The following is a 19,901-nucleotide window of genomic DNA, read 5'->3' as shown; positions in this document are numbered from 1 at the left end:
ATTGTCACCGCTCGCAGTACTGTGGTATGGTATAAAATCTATTCTTAACTATTCTTTCCACTCTTTTTTGGGTTGCATGACAATAACTACATGAGCAAACAACAGATGTATACGGAGTGCAAAATATCCTTAAACAACAGAATTTTGTTATGAATATTATGATGATTTATAAGATTATATGTGAAAGGATAGGGAATGATGAATAGTTTGGAGGTAACAATGTTCAACAATCTGACATCACGAGATGCTAAGAAGTTTGAATTCAACTCAAACTAATTTTTTAATGAGTTTTCTTCAGTTGTACGGTATCAATGCCTAGATAGCACATTTTCTAAAGCGCCACTCCCAATAAATTTCTCTTCTTATGCATCTGTCTATGTACAGAAAGTAAGAAAATTTTCCAATACAAAATTAAATCCTTGTATATGATAGTACTATATGATTTCTCACTTTATAGTTTTTGAAGCATATGATTTCCCACTTTATAGTTTTTGAAGCATATGATTTCTCACTTTATAGTTTTTGAAGCATATGATTTCTCACTTTATAACTTAGTTTTTGAAGCATATGATTTCTCCCTTATAGTTTTTGAAGCATATGATTTCTCCCTTTATAGTTTTTGAAGCATATGATTTCTCATTTATAGTTTTTGAAGCATATGATTTCTCACTGTATAGTTTTTGAAGCATATGATTTCTCACTTTATAGTTTTTGAAGCCCATCTATGGTACTCACGATCCTAGTTTTACGGAATTCGTCGCACCAGGTGTTATTTTGACGTAAGTACATCTATAAGTTAATATATATTTTTTAAAAAAATAGAAAACTAATTAAGAGTAATGAGTTGTTAAAAAATAATTGAGTAAGACTATTTAGCAGAGAGAAAATAGAAATTGAGATTTATACAATCCACTTCCTTGATTTCTATATTGTCAGAAAATATTCATACCATGAACTTAATAATGCTATTACTTAAGAAATCAGAGATTTGAAGGTCGCAGGAACAGAAACTCGATAATAAATCCTATACTATTCCAATTTAATCATACATTACAATAGCATTCATAAATATATTTGTACATAGTACAATAAGCGATTATCCTGAAACATAAGTTAATGTAAATAAAACAAGAAACATTTCATTATGCAAAATATATTCATTTCTGCTTCTTTAGATCTTGAAAAACGTAACTATATGCCGTTCGTGCCTTTTGCGTTGGATACAGCTTACTTAATCCAAATATTTGTTAGTACTTTTCTTTGTTGTATTTAATAAAAGAATTTAGCATAATATTAGTTTCAACAAAACATAATTATAAAAAAGGGCATAAAATATTGTTTTAATTGTAAGCTAAAGTTCATGTAACGCGCATGCTTTAATAAATAAAATAGTAAGGAATTATTACCTGAGAATTAGTTCATCTTCGGCACGAATCGAACCACCAGGTGGTTGCACATAGGCAACAGATACATCGATCCGAAAATAATAAATTACTGTGCAAGTAGGTGAGTAATTCCATAGCTCTTGATTGTTTAAAATTTTAGTTAATACTAACTTAGCTCTATTCGTATGGCAATATTAATTTGAGTTTGTATTTTATTATAGCATTGTATTTTTCTTGGCTGTCGCTCTTACCTCGTCTGCTCTTATCATTGAACGTATGGAAGGTCTTTTGGACAGAAGTTGGGTCGCAGGTAAGCTTATATTTAGTGAGAGAATGTCGTATGTTAAATTATAAAATATGTTATATTCTAATTTATTAACATGAAACATGCTCCTCTATCCATAGGAAATTGAGTATGCATTAGATATTTCGAATATATGATGGGATATTCTTCAGTACTTTGTTATGTTTTTCCTACTTTGTACATAGAATTGGTCATATATTAAATTGCTTCAACTTCAGTGATATTATGAAATCAAAAATGTTTTAAACTGTCAGATACACTTCGTAAATGTGGTAACAAAACCACTTGTTATAGCAAAGAACGAAGGTAGTATATCAACACACTAAAAATTTTAAATATAAAGGTGCACTTTTACCTATACACCCAACATCCTAATAAGTTATATACAGGGTGTTTTAAAAAGAATGACCTGACTTTAAAAGTCCATATGTGTTGATAAAAACATACTACAAAAATGGGATAAATTGAAAAATACTCACAAAATCTTCAGCTTTTAACTATGCTATTACAAAGTCTATTACGGCGAGTAAACTTTCGCAGACTCTGCTCAAACGTTTGCCGGATTGTTTCCACCGTTTTATCGGAAATGCCAGCCGACCTGGACTTTTACCTTTGCACAAGCATTCTGTCTCTTCAAATTGGCGATACCAATGACGAATATTTCTGGGTGGAGGCGGGTCAATGCCAAAACACCGACGAAAAGCACGCTCGACCGAAATTACTGACTCAGTTTTTGCAAACTGCAGCACAACGCCTTCTGTTGAGTGGACGCCATATTACTTCTGACTGACTGAAAACGGAGAAGACGCATTGACTAACATCTAACGCCGGTTTTCTGAAACTCTAGGCCACGCCTATTCAAACGACGCTCATTTCCTTGCCGGCACGTCCCATGTTCCGTAATTATTACCGTCCAAAATCAGGCCATCGGACGGTTTTTTTGAAACACGGTATATATGTGTTTTTTGACCAGGACTTCAAACAATTTGCGTTTTCGCTAAACAAGTGACTTTGTTACCATACTTACAAAGTATATTGTACAGTTAAAAACATTTTTGATTTCATAATACCACTGGATTTCAAGTAATTTCACATTGACCAATTCTTTTCACAAAATGGAATAAGCCTAATTAAGTACCGACGATGAACATTCGATCATGTATTAGAAGTATATAGTTTATACCAAATGTTTGATGGATACAGAAACGTGTCACAAACTAATAAATTAGAAAATAATGTAAGCAAGTGTTCCTTACATTTATTAGCAATTATAAAATATAGACAACACAAAATATTAAAGTGAAAATTTCCTTCTATATTTTGATATCAAGTGTTATCTTCAATACTCGAAAAGAGGGGTTACAAGAGCTTGAAAAAAAGCTTATTAGATAATTGAAGTGCATGATTTTTAATCATCTACAATTTTTTTTATTTATTTATGATCTAATTTTTCTCGTAAATATTTGAAGATAGCACATAAAATGTTGAAATTACAAAGCAATTGTAGGTACATCATCGTTAACATTGTTTATGATCAGTAAATCCATTACTCTCTTTCATTTAGAGTGTTCTGCTTTCAAAAATTATCTCTTATGTAGTGTGAAGTGGGTACTGTCAAGATTTTCATATAAAACATAACACACTCTTCTTGTGACTTGTATTTCACTGCAATATCTTTCGTATAGATGTATTTCCTCTGGCAAAATTAGTTTGTCAGTAGCTTTTAAATAAACTAACCAATTAGAGTTTGTATCTTGTAACGTGCCACTATGTGCTCCGTCCTGGGCCGCTGGTTGTAATAACCAGGACAATTATAAGTATGCGGGATTCGTAATTTCTATGTATACTTGCTATATTTTGAAAGTAAGCATTTAAAAAATTTTCCATGCAGAATTATCTTAAGTTATTCTATATTTACAGTGAATTTTTGACTTGAACTAGCTTAAATATTACCAGAAAAGTGCTATTATCTTCATAAATAAAAAAAATGTGAAATACTAAAGGTAATTTGGATAAGTAAAAGTAACTGTTTTTCTAGCTTGATAAATTTTATAACAAAATTCATGAAAAATTAAATATGCAATACAGAAAAATCTATAATAAAATATCAACAATTTTTAAGCAAAATTGAAAATCCAAAAATATATATCTGAGTTGACTGGTAAATATGCTTTCTTTTGAACAAGAATACAACTTTCGATAATGAATCAAATAATTATAATAAATATAATACCTCGTAATCCGTATAATTCCACTATGAATTCAATATTTGAACTGCAGTAAAAATTTAACAATATATATCGAGAAATATTAAATAATCAAGTTATAACACTCACCCAATTAAATATGCTTTGAACAACCATCAAATGCCTCCAGGAGGACTGTTTCGTATGAACTCTGTTAACACGATTATTATATTATCACACCAATTATAGATATTTCGGTATCGAATATAGAACACTCACAAAAATAATATTTTGATATTTTGATAACTATTAACAATTCTCACATAATTCTTGAAATTTAAATCACGTTAATTTTCGACTAAACCACTTCCATGAAACCGTTAAAGATTCACATTAAGTAGAGATAAACCTTGCCCAGTTCTACATATCGTTTCGAATGGCTGTTCAATCTACCTACAGCTCATTCGAACGTATGTGTTTTCAGAGATTTCCGCTAGAGGCGCTCTAGTACCCTGAAGTGTAGGTACTGAAAGCCTAACCTTCTAGGATATCATTGACATAACTTTTTTTTTTTTTATATAAAGTGATCTCATCACACGTAACAAATATCGCCCTCCCGGCTATAAAAAGTTGGCACAACTTTTTATTTATATTTTAAACCAAAATTTTAAAGTATTCTTATTCCAAATTTAATTATGAATAGATAGATTCTGTTAATCTTTCTAGGTATCTATTACTATTAACTTCTACCAGCTAATTAATCAACTACAGATTCTAACTAACCATCACTCTCACTCTATTCACTATATACCAAACAAAAAAAATAACTGAACTAAAGAAAAAAAATTCCCCCATAAATTCAATCACACCACCTAACATTCTATTAATCCCAACTACTCTAGTTAGTTAATAAGTATTAGTTATTACTAATAGTCCCTATCTATTCATAAAGTTTTACAGAATTTCATTCTCAATATGTTTATATATATATATATATATATATTTTTTTTTTTCAGGAGGTAATCATACTCTTCCTTTTGAAATTAATTTCAGTAATAATAACAATATTCATTATACTCATCAAACATAGCACCATCATGATTCCAATCAATCTTCAGCTTCGTTACATCTGGTTGAGCTTCGTTACATACATTCCATAAAATTTTCCACAGCGGAATTTGGACTAATACAATTTTTTACAGACATTTTTGGGACATAGATACAAAACATCCAGATCTGGAACACTAACAAAAACATATATTAGAAACACATTAAAATATTTTTAAAAACAATTTAATATATTATCTCTACTTATATACTATTTATCTGACTAGATGGTTTGTAAGATTTTTTTTTTTATAATTCTGACTAGATTAATTTTTTCTACCTTTTTTTTTCTTCAGTTGGGAATCAAGTACAGAAATATGCTTAATACATTTAATATTTATGATGCATCTCCTCTCCTTTCTCTATACTTTTTTGTCAAACTAACATGACTCTTACGGATATCTCTGGGATTATCTACATTTACAACTCTTATGGTATTCCTTCCCAGAAAACATTCGATTTCGAATGGTCCACACCATTTCGCACACAAAGATTTTGTTCTTTTATCTTTCATTGATGATAATATCTGTGATTTAATTAACACCTTGTCACCCACATTATAATCATTATCTAGGCGGCGTTGATTGTATATTTTCTTTTTACGTTGCCATGCTCTTTCCATGTTATTTAAAGCTCGATTCCATAACTCGGGATCCCTAGGATTCAAGTCCAACATACTTATTTTCCACTTAATATCCAGTGGATTACCAACATTATAATTGAATACTAAATCCATAGGACTGCATTTCGTATCCTCATGGATGGCATTATTGACAGAAAATTCAATTTCCCACAATCCTTTATCCCATGAGCTTTGTTTCTTTCCAAAATATATTCTTAATGAATTTTTTATGGTGGATACGTATTTTTCACTAGGATTTGAAGCCGGGTGATAAGGGGATATACTAATATCCTTAATACCATTTGCATAAAGAAAATCTTTGAATTTAGCCGATGTAAATATTGAATGATTATCATGACATATGCTAAAAATAAATCCATTTCTACACATTAATTTATATAACTTATTAATCACACTTTGTGAAGACAAGACCTTAATTGGTTCAAGAAATACTCTTTTAGAAAATGAATCGACAACTATCAAACAGTAACGTCCTGACTTACTTTCAATAAGTGGTCCTAGTAAATCTACTGCCCAAAGTCCATTAACTACATTCTCATACTTAGATACTAGCTTTCCAGTAGGTTTTCTATTATGGCTCTTATTTAGTTGACAATCTGAACAAGTGGATACGTAATCTTTTATTTCCTTCAATATCCCATTCCATGTAAAACGAGCACAGATCTTAGCTATAGTTTTATTTATACTAGCATGAGAACCTGGCAAAATATTTGAATGAAAGAATTCTATTATACTAGGAACTAATTCCTTGGGCAAACATACTTTGTATGGATTTCTTATGGCTCTTGTTTTCTTACATAATATGCCTTGGATTAATTTATATCCTTCTACTTCCCTTTTTGCTTTTAATTCCTTAATAATATTACCTAATTCAGGGTCCTTTAACTGATGTTCTTTAATAGATATATTAGCAAAAGGCATATTCCAAAGGTTAATTAGACAATAATTATTTACCTGTTCGGAATGAGAAAGTTCAGTTTCCATTTCCTCAAAATTATTCTGATCATGTAACCTTGAAATAAAATCTGCTGTTATATTCATATTAGAGGATATAGATTTTACATCAAACGTAAATGCAAATAGTCTGTATAATAATGATCCATAACGTTTAACCCTTTTCATATTCCTCAAGGCATACACAAGTCCAGAATGATCCATTCTTAATTCAAAAGGTTTATGCAAGTAAGTACTAAAACGTTCCATAGTTTCTATAGCTGCTAACATTTCTAGCAAGTAAATCGGCTTATTAAAGTCATGTTTCTTTAGGCGTCTACTATAGAATGCTACAGGTACCAAGTTATTGTTATCATCATATTGTTGTAGGACTCCCCCTAAACTTTTGAGACTGCTATCCGTATTGACAATAAACTTCTTATTTAAATCGGGTAATTTTAACATTACATGATTGGCAAATAATTCCTTAATATCTTCCAATGCTTTTTGTTGTTCCGGTCCCCAAACAAATTCAGCAGAAGCCGCCCTTAAACGTTCAATGGGTTCCATAACCTCATGGAACTGTGGGACGAACTTTGCATAGTATTGTAAAAAACATGATAAAGAAATTAATCCTTTTTTTGTCTTTGGAGCAGGTAACTTTCTGATTACTTCTAACCTTGAAGGGTCCATGTACATTTTCCCATTTTCGATAATATAGCCTAAATACGATATCTTATTTGAAAAAAAGGTACATTTCTTTGTTGATAAAGTTAAACCTTTTTCTTCCAATAACCTTAAAACTTTTTCCAATAATTGCTTATGGCTTTCTATATCTGAACTTTTACAAATTAGGTCGTCCATATACCATTGAACCCCTTCATCTTTCAAAGGATACAATAAGTCAGTTAATATTTTAGATAATACATGACTCCCTGCTGCCAAACCAAAAGGTAAAACTTTATATTCATATAAACCCCTATGCGTAAGAAATGCTGTTAGGTGACGACTTTCCTTCGTTAGAGGTATGGTTAAATATGCTTTCCGTATATCAAGATGGCTAAAGATTTTACCATCAGATAATTCAGACAATATGTCTTCTATCCTTGGTGTGAACTGAGTATTTAAATAAAGATGACGATTCAAATCAGAATAATTAACTATTAATCTCTTTGTTCCGTCATTATTATTTACTAAAAAACAAGGGAAAGCATAATCACTGTTACTTGGTTGTATTAAGTCGGCCTTTAACATCTCATCGAGAATTTTATCCATCTCTCTTTGAGAACTCCGTGATAACGGGTAAGCCTTCTTACGAATAGGAGTGTAGTTATTTAACTGGATTTTATATTCAAAGTCTTTAATTTTACCAACATGTGATGAAAAAACAGAAGGATATTTACTAAATATCTCGTTAACGTACCCTTGTAATTCAGGATTAGCCTCTAATACAACAGGATCCACCCTCAATGGACTATCCATCTGGTCCGACTGGATGTTGGGACTGCTATCCAAAGATGGACTAATAGATGTGGCAACACTGCAAAATCCCCGTGCTGGATCTCCCGGATGTCGACCTCCATCCGTATCAACAGTCTGTACTGTGGACCTTTCCACCAAGTCTGAGTCACGCAGAAATAATTTAGAAGTCTTATGGTCAGGTTCACTGTAAAATAGATCACACGAACGAGTATCTCGATTTAAACAAGGGGGGTGGATATTTAGTGTATAATGTAACTGTATGTCTACTCCTTCCAAAGGGAGAAATAATTTATTATTCACTAAATCAATGTTCGCTTTCAAGAATTTTAGTTCATTTATTCCCAGTATAAATACTGGTTCTAAATTTTCAACTAGGAAAAACTTTAGTCTGTAAACACGATTTTTAAACTTAATGGGTATAACTACGCACTGATCCAGTGTCAACTTTTGTTTATCAATACCTACACCAATGAATTTCTCATTTATTATCTTCACTGGGTAGTTCAACTGCCGATTCCATTGAATAAAGCTTTGTCTATTAATTAACGATGCTGTAGAACAAGTATCTAAACCTCCTCTAATACTTTTACCTAAGACAAATGCATCGACAAAAGCCGCAGTCAATGTTCCCAATGAGAAAGTTTTTCTATTTTCACGTTTATTTCCATTAGCACTAATTTTGATCCCATCAATAGTGTGTTCGCTTTTATTATTATCTTCTATTTGTTTATAATTACTAAAATAATGCAAATCCTCTCTATATAATGGTTTGCTATTCTTACTTCTGTTCCCTCTAGAGCCACCATTGCATGTAAAGTTTCCGTAATATTGCTCACGCATTCCTTTTTCACATTCCCCCACATTCACAGGATTCACATTGAACACCATATTCTTTTCTCCCAAATGTTCACTATTATGTTCCCCTCGGGATCGAGTCCGGAACCCCTCCATAGGAGTCTTCATCCGATCATTATATTTCGTACGTGTGTTGTATCCCGCACTACTATTATGGTTTCCACCTCCTAACAAAGTTCTTTCTAAATCTGTTTCTTCCCTTTCTGGAACTTCGGACCTCTCACTTTTAGTCTTTAACCGTGACCATCGACTATTCCCTGCAAAGCGTCTTTTATCATTGCTATTATTATATCTAAACTGTTTGTTATTATCACCCACACCACTAGGTAAACCATTAGTTTGAACTCCGGTTCCTATAATCTGAGTCGGAGCCCTTAACCGGTCACTAATAGCTGCAGAGCGTCTTTCCGAGTTCACATCCATATTCAATTTAACTAACTGTTTATTTAAAAGGTACTGTTTGTTAGAAGCACAGTTTGCAATGCGATGTTGTCCACCACAAAAATAACACTTAATCTTATTTCTCGGATTTTCACTTTTTTCCGATTTCCTCACCAGTGCGGTATACATTTCTAAATTACGTTGATGTTTTTCGTATTCCATTATATTACCCATAAGATCATCTAATGACATTGGATAGCTATATCTATAAATATCAAATTTAATTTGAGGTTGCATGCCCTCCATAATAATATCCAACAATTCACTAGAACTACTATCATTTATAGCTCCGTAACATATTTCATAAGCATCACAAATATTATTAACATACTCAAGCAAATTTTCGTTAGGTCTTTGTATCACCTTCACATAACGATTTATGAGTTCTCGCCTACCTAAAGGAGTTATTAATCTACGAAACAAATATCCTGATATTTGCAACCAATTATTAGTCATTTCATACAATGCTACTAGCTCCTGATTTAAACGACCTTCAGCTTTACTCAAAGCTGCTATCAAAACAGACTCAACCGGGAATATTTTTAATTTAATTATTCTAAGAACTGTCACTAGAAATTGAAATAACTGCATATCGTCTGTTCCATCTGTTCTTGGGATATACTGTATTTTCTCATTAAACAAATTACTGGAAACACTTCCATTTAATTTATCAGCCCGTATTTGGAATGGCATAAAACTTTTAACCAAAGGTTCGTTACCATCATTCTTTTCTTTTGCCACTATCGAGTCTTTATCTACAAAAGGATTTGTACTACGATTTTCTTCTTTTTCTTTTATGACAGCTGTTTGCCCCAGGTCAATAAACGGGTTTGTGTCTGCACTGACACAACTAGCACTATCTACAGACATAAGCGGTTGGAACTCGTTATGCAACATTCCACCTTCTGCTAAACTCGCAGTGGTGTTGCTTGCTATAGACAATGACTCAACCATTTCGCTGGGTTTATCAACAGCAGAAATATCTAATGACCTTGACTCCCTTCCGGAATCTAAATACGATAAATCCCATCGTTGACCTACAGTCTGCGGTACAACAACTCCAGAATTTCCATTTTCAAATCCATTCAAAAATAAACGTGGTTGATTTCTTTCTTCCTTAAATTCCATCTTAATTACCAAGCAAACAAAAAGAGCTATTCTAATGCAATTTAAATATCGAAAATAATTACTATACCTTACGGTAAGCGACAACCCTTTAACAATCATTGACAGGTTTATTCCTATAGGCTATATTTTTTACGTACTCAGAAAATACTGACATTTAATCTATTCTAACTGAACTAATTTTAATATCCTCCTTAACATAATTCAAGATAGATAGATATATACAGATTGATCCTGAAAAATGTCCATATATTTAATAGCTTACTTAACAACTTTCCCACCTTAGTCAGATTTTGCCAAACAAAACCCGCAATCTTAACATGTATTTTACTTCGTTTTTTGAAGTTGGATTCGAAACGATATGTTTGTAACGTGCCACTATGTGCTCCGTCCTGGGCCGCTGGTTGTAATAACCAGGACAATTATAAGTATGCGGGATTCGTAATTTCTATGTATACTTGCTATATTTTGAAAGTAAGCATTTAAAAAATTTTCCATGCAGAATTATCTTAAGTTATTCTATATTTACAGTGAATTTTTGACTTGAACTAGCTTAAATATTACCAGAAAAGTGCTATTATCTTCATAAATAAAAAAAATGTGAAATACTAAAGGTAATTTGGATAAGTAAAAGTAACTGTTTTTCTAGCTTGATAAATTTTATAACAAAATTCATGAAAAATTAAATTTGCAATACAGAAAAATCTATAATAAAATATCAACAATTTTTAAGCAAAATTGAAAATCCAAAAATATATATCTGAGTTGACTGGTAAATATGCTTTCTTTTGAACAAGAATACAACTTTCGATAATGAATCAAATAATTATAATAAATATAATACCTCGTAATCCGTATAATTCCACTATGAATTCAATATTTGAACTGCAGTAAAAATTTAACAATATATATCGAGAAATATTAAATAATCAAGTTATAACACTCACCCAATTAAATATGCTTTGAACAACCATCAAATGCCTCCAGGAGGACTGTTTCGTATGAACTCTGTTAACACGATTATTATATTATCACACCAATTATAGATATTTCGGTATCGAATATAGAACACTCACAAAAATAATATTTTGATATTTTGATAACTATTAACAATTCTCACATAATTCTTGAAATTTAAATCACGTTAATTTTCGACTAAACCACTTCCATGAAACCGTTAAAGATTCACATTAAGTAGAGATAAACCTTGCCCAGTTCTACATATCGTTTCGAATGGCTGTTCAATCTACCTACAGCTCATTCGAACGTATGTGTTTTCAGAGATTTCCGCTAGAGGCGCTCTAGTACCCTGAAGTGTAGGTACTGAAAGCCTAACCTTCTAGGATATCATTGACATAACTTTTTTTTTTTTTATATAAAGTGATCTCATCACACGTAACAATCTTAAAATGAACAGTTTATTTTAAAACTATACTAAACTCACTCATTTAAAAGCAATTGGGATAAAAGACTTATCCAGAAAGAGAATCCTCTTTTGACCTTGACTGTGCATACTGTAATGGAATAATTATATTCAATGTTTGTTTTTCTTCACCTTCTTCATAAAAGTTAAGCTTGAATTCTTTGCTGAAATGAAATCTTATATTGGTATCAATTATCCAGAACACAAATATATAATCCTAAAATATATACACTGCTTTGGGCAGTTGGAGTTTTATTAGCAATCCTGAATTTTCCAAAGTTGTAATGAATATTTTACAAACACAATTATATATTGACATGTATTCATCTTAAAAATTTAGAAAAAAAGTGCTAAAATATTTTATTATATCGATTCATTTTTAATATATGTTATTTAATTTCAGGTGTGACACCTTTTGAAATTCTGTTCTCCCATGTGATAACTCAATTTGTAGTGATGTGTGGACAGACAGCGTTAGTACTACTCTTCATGATTGTGGTCTTCGGTGTTCAGTGCCATGGTGATATCTTCTGGGTAATAACGCTCACAATTCTTCAAGGGTTGTGTGGAATGTGTTTCGGTAAGTTCAATTTTTATTAATTGAAGTGTAACGACCATTTTCAGTACCTACCTTATATGACACGAGACCTACCGTCTAAAGTACGTTCCACATCAGGGATCGAACCCAAGTTCATTCGCATTAACTAATTGTCCACAAAAGAGAACTGATAAGTTTAGAGAATGATTTGAAGATTGTTTCCTGTGAAATAGCTTATTTTTCAAACTATACTGTTGTAATCAATAGTATTTACTATTGAAACAGGATAAACATTGACATCCATATACAGAAGCTACAGGTAGTTGGAAAAGTTCACTCAAGAACTACCAGATTAACAAGAATTTTAGAAATGATCCAAAAATGCATCAAAAGATTACGATGTTGGCCAATAATTAGTTTTTGGATTAGGGCTACAAAAGTTTTGAACGGCTCCTAAATCGAGTTTTCGTCATTTTTACGGAGTAAGCATATCATACATGCATTCAGATGTACATACATAATATGCAGTTCTCCAGATATAAGGCCTACAAGAAAAATTTTTGCCTGAAATATATTGGATCTTTTGATCCAGAAAATGAAACTAGACAACAACAACAACAACAAAGAAGAAGTGATTATAATTAAAAATTAAGGTCAGAATAAAGTAACAATTAAAATCTAACAAGAAAATAACAATTTACAGAAATTACAGTTATGAGGAACGAGAATTGTATAAATATTAGTTTTATTATTTAGCCTGTGTCATATCCTTCTTTTCTTTGCACTAATTCACTCATTGTAATTTTCAACAAATTTTGAAGTAATGAATTAAAAATTACTACATAAAAACTGAATCAATTTAATTATATTAAATTAATTTAATTAATGTAATTGCTTAAGATTTCCTTCCTAAAAATTCAAATGATGAAGTAATTGTTGTACCATCAATAGTAAGTTCTTAACTATGAAAATATTAGGATATTATTTCCTTTACAACGTGCAAATAAGAAGTACAAATTTGAAGTATATTATTTTTGTACTTTGCAAATGATTTCCAAAAGAATAATGATTTCTTAATTGATGGTATAACAGCAATAATGGTAGTAGTACGCTATTCTTAGTATAATTGAATCTATAATATTGTGTAATTAATGGAATAAAAGCTCTTGTTCTCTTCTTCCATTTATTCTCCTGTGAACGTCATCGAGGACTCAACTAGGGACCTTAGTGGATCCACAGGATAATAGATGGACAAAATGTTTTGGAACAATCAATAAATTGGTGGCCGTGGTGGCTTAGTGGTAGAGCGTTCACCTTTGATGCATAAAGTCCTTGGTTCGATTCCAGCTCACGTCAAGAGAGCTTTGTGGTGGAAAAACACCGTGTGCGTGGGTTTTCTCGGGATTCTCCCGTTTCCTCCCACTTACTTGATTCCACCATTTCCTTCATTTCACATCATCACCGTCTCCTTTAGCCTAGTCGGCATAACGTGGGACGTACACTTACAGATTTCATTTTTCAGTTAATAAATTAATGTATCAAGGTAACAAAAGCTTTTATTCTGTTGCATATTTGTACAAGTTGAGTAAAATGAAATTTTTAACATTGTGTAATAAGTTTCAAAATAACACAATCTTCACATATATTTTAAGGGTCTTTTAACGTAAGCCTTCAGAAAAGAGATTTTTTTTTTTCAAAATGCAATAACGAATTGAGATTTTATTATTGATTTAAAATATAAAATTTAGTTGGATTTAGAAATATTTTCTGAAAGAATTTTCTCATTTGTTTGTTATGTTTTAAATTGTTTATACTTTAAATTTTTCGTAGGTTTTGTTATATCTGCCATTTGTGAATTGGAAAGAAATGCAATTCAACTTGCTCTTGGTAGCTTCTACCCTACTCTACTGCTCAGCGGTAAGTTTGCAGCAATATTAACAGTTTGTTGTTATATTGATCCTAAGCTAGATACTGACTTTATTTATTTATATGACATTTTTTTTTAGATTACTATTTTATGATTACTTGACTAGTAATTATTTGTTTAATAATCAAGCTAAATGAACTTACCACTGACGTCCTCATTAAACGCATAATCAAGCAATCACTAATTAGTTATAAGGTCTTTAAATCCGTAATACCATAGCATTTACGAATTATCTTTAGTATATTGAATTACACAATTTGAATTATTACTTTCAAATTCTTCTACTTTCCTGATAGTGATAGAGAAACTACCTAAAAAGCTACTATTAATTATTCATGTTTCAGCATAAACTTTTTCTTAATACTTCTATGTGTGTTACGAATAATTTGTGTTCTATACTATCAATACCTTGTACAGTCAACGACAAAAGTTCTTTTCGTTTGATGAAATTAGTTTCGTAAATAACTTCAAAATGGAAGGACAATTTAAGTGCAATTTTCAGTAAATTAAAAAGAATGTAATTTTGTGTACGTTCCAGCCATAGCACCGTTGTACCACAACCGCTATTCCCAAAATAAATTTTTCCAAACGTAAAGAACTTTTGTCGCTGACTGTACAAGACAATATAGTGCAAAATAGGACTAATACTGTATTATGTTATACTAAAGGAGCCCTAATAGCGTACTTACGAACTGAATAATCCGAGTTCGGTTCTTGGTGTTGGTAAGATTTTTTTTCTCTTTCTTTATTCTTGTCAAGTATGGCTTATACATTCACCAACCTTTGTCAGATAGGTGTCTGGGAACAATTAGGGTTAATGGTGACCAGGGAGTTGTGCTGATTACATTATAATCTTTTAGTAGCTATGTCATAGAAGTGTGAAGTCTTCACACATTGTCCTATCCGAATACTATATTAAAAATACATAAGTGTTGTGCTTGAGAATACTGTTATCATATCACTCACCATGAACACTTGATAAATTTAAATATATATCTTCTTTTCTAATATACAGTGCAGTTCAAAAGTTACCGAATTCTGAATGTAAAATGCAAAAATACTGACGAGTATTGTTTTTTGCGATTTTTGTGAGGGACTTTGAATATTTTTTTTTTTTCGACTAACAGCAGTAATGCCAACTGACGGCGTATGCGCTAGTGTGCAAAGCGTCAAGGACGAAAGAAAGCCAGTCCAAGAAACAGAGAATTGCCTTGTTAGAAGTGTATTTGGCAACAAAATCAAATGAACATCGCTGTGATACCTTTCAGTACTGGTTCCCTAATATTTCTATACCAGGACAAACAACAGAGTATGACATACTGAAACGTTGTTCGTGCTATGATCATTGCCACCTAAGGTAATCCAGACGGTCATTTGTGGGGCCATTTTGTTTCGAAGTAACTGTAAATTTAGATCTATGATTTGACGTTGTCATTGATTTTGTGGCTATGTTTCGAGAAGAAGAACGCTATTATTGGTTCCAACAGAACAGGACAAAGAGCCATATGAGCATAGAGGTGCTTCAAGACTTCTTTCAAGATTGACTGATATCGTAAAATTTGTGGCTTCCTCGCTCAGCTAATTTCGGTCCATTAAATATCTGAAGAAGACGGTGTACCCCACAACCACCTCAGGGCGCTTTAAGATTCACGGTACAACATAATAAAAACCGTGAGGGACATCCCAGCTAACGTATTGAAAAAAACGGCAACCAGTTTGTGTCTTGAAGTTAATAGAAGCCATCTTCAATATTTTGTGATAATGTAAGACCTTTGTAGTTAAAATGTAGGTTGAATGTAGGCTCCATTTGTGTATCAACACATTCTTTAAATAAATTTGAATAATTTCAAAGTTCGGGGCATTTGAATCTCATTCTATTAATCAATCTTAGAATCTATGTATTTATATGTGAGTTTAAATTTGCAATGCCATTGCATACATAATGAAGCAATATAATTGTGACTGTTTCAGGTGTGATTTGGCCAGTCGAAGGTATGCCATGTGTTCTGAAGTACATCAGTTTGGGTCTTCCCTTAACAATGGCCACAACAGCACTAAGAGACTTGTTGTCACGTGGATGGGCCATATCTCAACCGGAGGTGTACTATGGTTTCATTTCAACCCTCATCTGGATTGTTCTCTTTCTAACAATCAGTCTTCTCGTCTTGAAATTCAAAAAGGGATAAAATGGAGGAGGCGTCCATTAGCTGTTCAATTGGGGAAAGAGAAATATGTTGAACTTTTCTTAAAGAGAGGACAGAAACTTTTCCACTATTGCGTGTGATGATTCTGTGTTGTGCTTTATTTTTTTTTTTTCCTAGAAAATATAAGAGAACGTGAGTGCGTGGACGAATGAGAGAATGGTAGTATGAATTTGAGATTGTATTTGTTTTATTCTTGGCAGGGAAATCATGTACAGAGAATTTGCTGCTGTGGGATTGGGGGAGATAAAACAGCATTCAAACAGAGATAGAGATGTTCTCTGTCTGAAATGGGAAAAAACAAACAAGTTGATCTTGCCTAATGAAAAACAAAAGAATGTATGGAAATATGGTTTTTAAATGTATGCGGCCAGTGTATGTTATTGTATTTACTTCTCAATAGTAATAATAAGAGTTTTCAGGATTCTTTTACAAGAGAAAGAAGTACTGTGATTTCTTCTAGAAAAGAAATAATTATTTTTAAAAGAAAATAAACTGATTTCGTTAAATTGAGACATATCTAATGATAATTTGACAAAGAACACTTCAATCTGCTCTTCTTCCTCTTGAATTTAATTGATAATGTCATATATTTTAGAACGAATTTTTGGAAAGATAAAAGAAATATTACAATATCGAGGAAATAATAACACCAGTACTTTACTGTCTCAGGTCACATCGTTTTTTTTCTGTGATTAAACTTCGCCTAATGTGTAGGTATATATATATATATATATATATATTGACGATAAATGTTAATACGAGAAGAATATACTATATATATATTATTGCTTCTAACGCACTTAGGCGAAACCTTCATTGTGAAATTGCCATTTAAGATGAAAGAATAGTTGTATATTTTACTTGCAGATGATTCTACTAGTGCTTTACTACGAACTTTACCAAATGGTTAGCCATATAATAATTATTATTATTACTATTTGTGAATTTTTCATCTTTGGTGCTGATTGCATTTTATATTATGCATAAGATATATATACATATATATCTCTACCATATAGTATTACATCTTAAGTAATACAAGTATGCTCAAAAAAGAATAGTACCATATAATTATTATTCCTTACTGTAAAATATTGTAGGTCAATCGAGTTTGACCGTGTATAGCTACATATTTAATTAATAAATACAACAAAAAAAGGAAAGAAAAAACTCTGTATGTTTGTAACCGATAAACGCTAGAAGGAAGACAGAATAGTTATATAAAAATATATATCTATATATCGTATTATATTACTATGTATCTTGTGTGAATGATTCGTAATTGTATTATTTAAAAACGAGTCTGTTGTTTTTTTGCGATGTCTTCCTTCACTCCATTACATACTTTTTAGTTAGTATTAAAACAAAATATGTCCGTTTAATAAAATGAATACCTAGACACAATTCACAAGGAAAAAAAAAAAGGTTTATTTTATATACTAAATTTACGAACATTGTTTTAGATCATATCGTATATAGTTATTGATAATGTTGTTTTAAAAAATCTCTTTTTAAGTAGAGTTACATTGTTAAATGATATTGTTGTATCATTGTTTATATTAACCCTTGGTCATCCTATTATTGATGCAATGTCCGGAGTTTAAACAGACCATGACAATAATTATTAAAATAAATATGAAGACTTTCTCTAAATAATATATTGATTTATTTTTAATGCATAACCAAGGGAAATTGTGATGTATTCCTGTTGTATCAGGTTCGTATTTGTTGACATGTTTGATGGATGTACATGTCTTCGTATTACATACTATCTATAGAATTAAAGTGTTTTCTCTACAATAAAATTTGTGTTTATATTAACCCTATCAACCTGATAATAATTTAAGTGTGTCCATTTGATTGTCTATGTCTCACAAAACAATTCAAATATGACATGTTAAGAAAGATATATCAATATATGTATATATATTAGTTTCAAGGACCTAACGTCCTCTTCATCAGACATTGAGAAAAGGCAGATGACAGCAAATCTTATATCTTCCTCAGCCGTTAGTTAGCATATTCATTTATATCTATATATGCTAACTAACGGCTATAGATATAAATCTATATATATTTTTAATATAATGCTATAGATATAAATGAATATACTAAGTAACAGCTGAGGAAGATATAAGATTTGCTGTCATCTGTCTTTTCTCAGTGTCTGATGAAGAGGACGTTAGGTCCTTGAAACTGTAACAAAAAAAAAAAAAAAAAGTATAGTTATTAAGTAATTTATTTTGTTCTGGTCAGAACTGTGTTTTAAATGTTATTGTGATTATCCAGAACCATGGAGTTTATTTAATATACAATCTAATATAAATAAAATAAAGAGTTTGTTTGTGTGTTTTTCTGTCTGTGTGCGGCCTGGGTACCAGACAAGTGGACCGAGATTTATTAAATTTTGGTCAGGGGTACCTTGGCCCAGGCCCCAGATCAAGACGAAGCGTTTTTTCTTTTAATTTCGAAACAGAGGGGGGGGGGGTTACGGGACCTGCCTGGGCTGGGGTCTGGGCTGAGAGTTACCAAATTTTGGTCACGGGTACCTTGTCCGGGCCCCAGGCTAAGACGAAGCGTTTTTTTTTTTTTCAAAATTCTAACCAGGGGGCGTTTAACGGGACATGTAAAAGTGGTAGAAAATGGCCGATATTACTGTCGAATTCATAGTTTTCGCGGTGGCTGAAATCAATGGTGAAACTCTGATCGCATTAACTTCCAACTTCACCCTATTCGGGCCGGGGGTCAGCGGGGGGGGGGGGGGATAACGAGACATGTAAAAGTAATCCAAAATGACCGATATTAGTGTCAAATCCATAGTTTTCGTGGTCGCTGAGATCAATGGTGACACTTCCATTAGCGATGATTTGTAAATTCAGCTTCAATTGTATGCGGGTCGAGAGTCAGCGGGGGAATACTGATACATGTAAAAATAATCCAAAGTGACCGATATTAGTGTCAAATCCATAGTTTGGTAGGTGAGATCAATGGTGACACTTTCATTAGCGATGACTTGCAAATGCAGCTACCATTGCATGCGGGCTGGGAGTCAGCGGGGTGGAGGTGGGGATACCGAGACATGTAAAACTAATCCAAAATGATCGATATTAGTGTCAGATCCATAGTTTTCGCGGTCGCCGAAATGAATGGTAATACTTCCAGACAGTTGACTTCCAAATACTGCCCCCATGCGAAGAATGGGTATATTCAGCTAGTATATAATATATATATCACAGTTCGAATTGTTAAAACCTTAAATCTTGTACTTCATAAACTGCTTAAAAGGATTACACACTTGATTCATGTACACTCATGTCCAAAATTATTGTCGCATGTCTATGAATACGT

At 32.0% G+C, this 19,901-nt stretch overlaps 1 protein-coding gene across 2 annotated transcripts in view; it reads left to right on the top strand.

Moving 5' to 3' along the window:
* Window positions 1-18,358, top strand: part of snu (ABC-type transporter snustorr) — a 370,795-nt gene extending 352,437 nt beyond the window's left edge. For both annotated transcript variants that reach the window (XM_081734791.1, XM_081734792.1), the window contains exons 13-17: window positions 709-779; window positions 1,607-1,695; window positions 12,288-12,464; window positions 14,253-14,339; window positions 16,321-18,358. In XM_081734791.1, coding sequence (XP_081590917.1) covers window positions 709-779; window positions 1,607-1,695; window positions 12,288-12,464; window positions 14,253-14,339; window positions 16,321-16,535 — 639 coding nt within the window. In that variant the 3' untranslated portion in view covers window positions 16,536-18,358. The remainder of the gene's footprint in view (window positions 1-708; window positions 780-1,606; window positions 1,696-12,287; window positions 12,465-14,252; window positions 14,340-16,320) is intronic.
* Window positions 18,359-19,901: the final 1,543 nt, after the last annotated feature.

Source organism: Thermobia domestica, chromosome 12, assembly GCF_964235325.1.
Source record: "Thermobia domestica chromosome 12, izTheDome1.hap1.1, whole genome shotgun sequence".
Taxonomy (NCBI): domain Eukaryota; kingdom Metazoa; phylum Arthropoda; class Insecta; order Zygentoma; family Lepismatidae; genus Thermobia; species Thermobia domestica.
This window is presented reverse-complemented; position numbering and strand designations above follow the sequence as displayed.